This window comes from Cynocephalus volans, chromosome 9, assembly GCF_027409185.1.
Source record: "Cynocephalus volans isolate mCynVol1 chromosome 9, mCynVol1.pri, whole genome shotgun sequence".
Classification (NCBI taxonomy): Eukaryota; Metazoa; Chordata; class Mammalia; order Dermoptera; family Cynocephalidae; genus Cynocephalus; species Cynocephalus volans.
Genome location: NC_084468.1, coordinates 15,178,170 through 15,185,156, shown reverse-complemented (window position 1 = coordinate 15,185,156; position 6,987 = coordinate 15,178,170). Strand labels below are relative to the sequence as shown.

Here is a 6,987-nt window from a genome sequence, read left to right as displayed (position 1 = left end):
CATTAATCATTTTGATTATATTATTTGTATGTTTTTTACATTTTACATCAGACCATTGTGTAATTTTGCAGTACAAACGAATTTTGATGTTTCTCTTTTTAATGATATTTTGTGAATTTTTATGCCCTAAGTTTAAATACATAATTGTCCCAAGTTTTATTTCTGTGCATAGTTTTAATATAAAACACATTGTGATTTAGAAAGCTAGTATTGTAAAGATTTGTGATGATGACCTGACCCATGAACAGCTGTACAGCAGGTGGATACCAACTACCTCGAAGCAAATTGGTAAAAAAGGCAAAGGTATCTCTTGGAAGAATCTCCCTTTCAAATTATATATGTACAGAAAAAAAAAAATGGTCATAGCTTATCAGCAAATAGCATGTTTTCGTTCATAAGAAAATGTAAGCTGATCAGTTCCCTTTCTCTGTATTTTAAACCTATAGTTTGTGGGCTGTTAAGAGCAATGGCACAATTGTATGTTTACTCTTCAGCAAATCTGTGCCTCTTGGTGGACAAGAATACTGTTTGGTTTCTGTAAGTTGCAGTTTTGAATGAAAAATGGTAAATGGATTTACATCTAATGGTTTTAATGTATTTTAGCCATCTATTTTAAAGTGTAAAGAGATGTTCTTTAGAAGTAGGATAATATTCCTTACCTTTAATAATGCAAAGCATAACTTCAGTAATGGCTACATAATTGTGTCCAAAACTTGAATGGTAAGAATACTAAAAGTTTGGTGCTGAAATTTAATTTTCCTATACCAGAGAGAGAGCTTTGGTATGCTGGTCCATATAAGAACATGGCTCCTTTCCTTTTGATAGCCTGATCACGTGTAAATGAGATGTTAGTTTATTGTATTTCTAAAGACTTCTTTATAGCACATTTTATGTACCTTTTCAGTCCTCCTTTCTCCTTAATCCCTCATTAAAAAAAAAAAAAAAAAAAAACCACAGGGACTTAAAAAATAACTAGTAAGAAATTTGAAGTACAGGAAAAGACACAGACAACAGAATTAACAACGATCATCTGTTTTTCATTGATTTATATCATTACCATATCTGCCTTTTGCTTAGTAAGCATTCTTGCTTTGTAACTTTGACTTTATATTTCTGAGCTCTGTAAAGCACATATATGTATATAATATAGCGATTTGGTTCTAAAAACCAGCAATCTTACTTTTACTCCATCTTAGAAAATCACCTCAAGTAAATGGCCTTTGGCAACTAAACCTAAAAAAAGCACAATTAAAAAAGATCCATGTTAGGACATTTCTAAATAATAAAGAGAAAGGGTAATTATCAGAGGGATAAGAAAAGGTGTTTTGCTGGGCATTACAGAAAGAAAGAGGACTGATTTCATACAGTGCAAGTTTCATAAGTCAGGCAAGTGCCAATTACAAAAGATGATAAAATTGATAGTGAAGAAGTCATGCTCACAAATTAATATATAAAGAGAACTTCTTGTCAAGTTTTTTTTCCCACTAGTATTGTTATTATCAATAAATATTATTTTGTTATGCTTAAAACACAGACAGCAGCTTCATGATATATATATATATATCCCTAACCCAGGAAACTCACAAAGGCTCCCATATGCAAACACTTTAGGAAGAAAGATTATGCATGCAGGTCTCATTACCAAAAATGTTTTTAGTGTAGGAATTACAAAACAAGACTATCAAAATAACTTGAATTTGTATGATGAACATTCTGGTTCATTATACTGGTCCTCACCGATAACAGGCTCCTTTCTAGACAGTTTGTGGTTCTTCACTTGCCCTTGAAATGTCTCATGTTAAATATGTTCTGATGTGTCTTCATCTATGTTGGTTCTGCCCCGCCTAAAACATAAGCTTCTCAAATGCAACAAGCTACTAGCTAGTTACACTTAAGTCTCCCATAATGCCATAATTTTAAATATAAGAGTTCCTAAGAATCACCTGGTAAGCCAAACAGATTCCTTGGCCCACCTCAGAACCTGCTAAACAAACATGTAACTGATATAGATGGTCTTTGGACCACGCTGACAGACGCTGTCCCGATGCTTTAATACAAGCCAAAGTAACATGGAATCGCAGAGCACAAAGTCTTCAGAAAGACATCAGGCTTTTTCTCATTTTGACACAGAGCAACTTTATTAAAGCAAAGAACTGAATATAAATTTAAAGGACTTCACCTCCATAATCTCTCCTAACTTACATCCTCACTGAGAAATTGTGCAAGGTTAAGTTTACTTTTTTCTAGTGCCGCTGTTTTGGCTCGTCTTGGTAATCTCATCTTCATTTCTGATTCTGGTTCTGGAACTTCATGATCACTAAACAGATGTTGAAAATACACCAATTTAGATACAAGCTTTAAAACCAGTTCATTTATAAATAAAACTCTTTGTTTCTGACCCACATTCTATCAGTATGTAATTGATAACCTGATTCCATTAACTAAGCTTAAAAATAAAATCTTAAAACAATAACCAAAAACCACTGACTATCAGCAAAGCGAATCATGGAAATTCTTATTCTGTTATATACTGTATGGAATGTGGTGGTAAACAGAAGGGGCCAAAAAAACCGACCAAACTTTTGCAGTGGTGCTTATAATTAAAGAAACCATAACAACTGTCCAAGAGGTTTAGTTTTGGAACTAGAGAAGTGAAAAAAAAAAAAAAAAGTTCTCTTGATTTAGGCAATAAATTACTAAAACATTGTAAACAAGTTTCCCCTGCCCCTAAAAAACACTTAAAATTTAATCGACTTAATCTAAAGAAATGTACTGAAAATATACACAATACAATTTCACCAGTGAATAGATGAATGCAAGAAAGCTATAACCTTTCTGCTCCAATAGTTGCTTAATTGAGAGAAACCAAAAATAAACATACTACCAGACAATATATGCAAATTGTAGGCAGAATTATTCTATCGTTATAAATGTAGAGAACCTAAATGTTATCTAAATCAAGAGTCTGCCAATTCAAGATCAAAAAGGAATCATACATACAGGGTCACGTAATTAAAAGAATATATGGAAACACAAATTAAGAGAATGTATTAAAGATGACTAAATAGTGCTAAACGCCATGCCAACTAACAGGCAAAAGCACACAAGCCATAGAGTCAATGTTCCTGATAATGGAATTTTAGGCTATATATCCAACAAACGACTATTTGTAATTTTCACTGACTAACTTGTTAAATATTGTTTCTCATTCACAGAAGACAATTACAATTTTTTTCTATGACTTGACATACTGAAGATAGGTCTCTTTATATATTCTGGACATGCCTGGCATACCTTTCAGAGTCCGCCTCAGCAGTCTGACGTTTCCTGTTCATCCTAGCTGAAGTTGTCACTTTTTTCCGCCCTTAAAGACATTATAATTCATGATCAAAATTTAGTATGAATTGCTTATTATTTTTAACCTACTTCCTGGGCTATCTAAATCCTTTATTTTCAGCACAACAATCCTCTTCACATTTCCTCCTTGTTCCCAACCACCTTTATACCAATTATCAACACCACAGAGAAAAGGAACCCAAGCAAGATTAAAATTTACATTACAACTGACCTTTGAACAACATAGGTTTCTTTCAATAAATATATTGGAAAATTTTTTGATTTTTGACAATTTTGAAAAAACTTGCAGATGAACCACTTAGCCTAGAAATAGTGAAAAAATTAAAAAGTATGTTTTCAATGAATAAAATATATGTAGATACGAATCTATTTTGTCATTTACTACCATAAAATATACATAAACTTATTATAAAAAGTTAAAATTTCTCAAAACTTACACACACACAGTCTATATACATGGTACCATATGCAGTTGGGAGAAATGTAAAACATTTTTTTCTCTAACTTTGTTGTAAGAATACAGTATTTAATACATATACAAAATATGCGTTAATTGACTATATATGTTATCAGGAGGATTCTGGTCAACAGTAGGCTATTAGCAGTTAGGATTTTAGGGAGTCAAAAGTTATACTTGGATTTCTGACTGTGTGGGAGTTGGCACCTTTACCCCCCTGCGTGTTCAAAGGTCAACTTTAATTTCTTTTGTAAGCGCTGATAATGGACAAGGGAAAATATGGAAATTATAAGCAAAGTTATAAGGAGGCAAATTTTAGTTCAATGTATTTGGGGACAGAAGCATATAAAAAACATGTTATATAAAGGAAGTACTTCTGTTACACTATAGCATTAGGGATATGGAGAGACTAATGAAAACTAATTTTAGAAAGGTAGCTTATGTCCATAAACAGGTCCTGAAGAAACAGAAGTTTAATCAGTAAGGTAATGCCTTTTGTAAAATATTTAAATATATATATATATGGCCAATTCAAATATGAGTTCTAAAATATGTTTCAATGTAAAAAACTAGAAACGTTATGTACAAGGTTGCAAAAATTCTACTTGCTAGAAATTTACAAGGTTAAAAAGTAAGACAAAGATTTTTTTTTTTTTTTTTTTGTCTTTTTCGTGACCGGCACTCAGCCAGTGAGTGCACCGGCCATTCCTATATAGGATCCGAACCCGCGGCGGGAGCGTCGCTGCGCTCCCAGCGCCGCACTCTCCCGAGCGCGCCACGGGCTTGGCCCAAGACAAAGTTTGACCTATGATGTTCCTCACTTATGATAAGAAATAAAACATAGTATGGATATATGAAGTTCGGACTATTAAAAAAAGGATGGAGTTCTTATGGTATATTATCTAAAAGCAATCTGATCAAAACCAAATTGTTTAGTATGACAATCTCTTTGAATATTATGTACCCTATTCACATTAGACTTTTTTTCCCCACACCTTATATTTGCTTTTACAAATGTATTTGTTTCCCCATCCTCTCCCACCCCCCCCCCCCAAAAAATGCAAAGAAAAAACAACAGGGCTGGCCGGTTAGTTCAGTTGGTTAGAGCATAGTGCTGTTAACACCAAGAGTCTAGGGTTAAATCCGTTTTTAAAAGAAAAAAAAAAAAAAAAAAAGTTTACCCCCAAGAAAATATCCAACAATATGGGACTAATTTAGGACAATATCCAGCAACTGGTGTTTAAATAAATGGTTACAAAACAATGTATGGTCATATTACATTTTAGAAAAAAATTAAATCTGCATAGAAGAGGGCCTTAAAAAATATTTTTCAAAGATTTAAATTATGGTTGGCTCACTGGTGGGAATATCAGTGTTCTCTACAGTAGTTTGCTTGCTTGGATGTATGTTCTGATTCTTCTATAATAAGTGTGCACTGCTTTTTGTAATGAGGAAATAAGACAATAAAAAGATCTTGAACTTAAAATTTTTTTCCAAGTAATCCCCTAGTAGTCAACATTTGCTTCATTCCAGCAAATCCCCTATTGTTGGATATCCCTTGGGTAATAAATTAAGTTTGGAAAATATGAAATAAGGGGAAAAGAAGGAGAACAAAAAAATAGTATGGGGATAAAAGAAAAAAATGCTTAGTCATATAAAGGATAGAAAGCAAATAACTGATAATACAAAACCATCATTTAACCAAATCTTAATTTAACCCAAATAGTCCTTTGCAATATGATCTTTTGCATCAGATTTCTTTCAATCAAAAGCACTTGAAGCAACACTGATTTTATAATCTTTAAACACAAAGCACTGTGAGAATTAAAAAGAAACTTAAGAATACCTAAGACATTAAAAAATCTTTATTCCTAAGGAAACGAAGAAAAGGAAACTTGTAAAGTAAGTATTTATTATTGGGAAACAACTTGAAAACAGTTTTCTTATAAAGCTAGTCAATCCATACACTACCTCTGTTAGTCTTTTGCTGAGTGGATTTTGATGCTCGTGTTGATTTTACATCCTTGAGAGGAGTCATATATACTTCTTTATTATTTTCTATTAAAGGAAATAAAAGATAGCCTCATGAAATATTTTAAATGACCTTTTCAAGTCCATATTTCATAAAACAAATGACAGATAGTCCTATTAACTACTATTAAAAGGGTAGCATAAATCATTGTTCCAAAAAATGTGAACACTGGAAAACAAGCAACACTCCTAACAAGATGATCAGATGGTGAGAAATGTATGCAAAAAAACCTTGGAAAGTAGAATACTCATCAGTAATACTCTTCCCCAAAGGGATTGATTAGAAAAAATTTTCATTCATTTCTGAAATCCATATATATCTCAGTAAAGATGAAAAGGACAGAATCTTATAAATATTCAGGTCAGTATGTCATTACCATCTTCATTTTGAAAACTAATTACAGCTGTATTGGCATCCTGTGTTGCTACGGCTTGGTCACCAAATTCTTTATTTCCTTTTTCTAACTGAATCTTGATTTTCTCCAAAGCTCTCAGACATGTTCTATCCTTTACTTGCTATAAAAGAAAACATTAAAATTTCTTAAACACAGCATTTTCTAATCTTCTTTCAAAAAGTTATATACCAATATCAAGTTGTTCAAAATCATTCTAAAAATTATATTAAATTTATGAAGGAAATATTTACTTCATATGAGCAGTCACAATATGTTAACATATGTATAATTTAATATAATCATGTAAATTCTACTTTGATAAATATAAACACATGCTAATTAAAAGTAATTAGAAACTACTTTACCTCCAGAATCTCATTCAATAGAACCAGAAGGTCTTTTGCAAGATTGCTACTGAGTTCTAAAGAACTCAAGGCTTTGGCATAGACACGAATTTCTGGTGAGCATGGATTTGTTAAGATCTCATTACATATTTTTAGAGCCAAGTTGTCATGTACTGTTAAGGCCTAGAAAATTAAGAGAAAATTCTTTGTAAATTGAAAATATGATTACAATACAGACCTACATATAAAACAAACATTTCCAACTAATTTTCTTGCCATAATCCCAAATGCAAAATGTCTAAAACCAAATTTAACATCTCCCTCCCCCCCCAACCCCCTCCACCAAAATAAGCTCCCCTTCTTGACTTCTTGTAGTGGATGCTGTGATATAGGGTCCAGATCC

The 6,987-nt window shown here is 32.4% G+C and overlaps 1 protein-coding gene across 1 annotated transcript in view; it reads right to left on the bottom strand.

Moving 5' to 3' along the window:
- Nucleotides 1-2,186: 2,186 nt before the first annotated feature.
- The window catches only part of NCAPG (non-SMC condensin I complex subunit G), a 42,237-nt gene continuing 37,436 nt past the window's right edge, over nucleotides 2,187-6,987 (bottom strand). The window contains exons 17-21 of the mRNA XM_063108531.1: nucleotides 6,606-6,767; nucleotides 6,223-6,361; nucleotides 5,786-5,872; nucleotides 3,295-3,364; nucleotides 2,187-2,317 (exon numbers count right to left, since the gene is read on the bottom strand). Coding sequence (XP_062964601.1) covers nucleotides 2,194-2,317; nucleotides 3,295-3,364; nucleotides 5,786-5,872; nucleotides 6,223-6,361; nucleotides 6,606-6,767 — 582 coding nt within the window. The 3' untranslated portion in view covers nucleotides 2,187-2,193. The remainder of the gene's footprint in view (nucleotides 2,318-3,294; nucleotides 3,365-5,785; nucleotides 5,873-6,222; nucleotides 6,362-6,605; nucleotides 6,768-6,987) is intronic.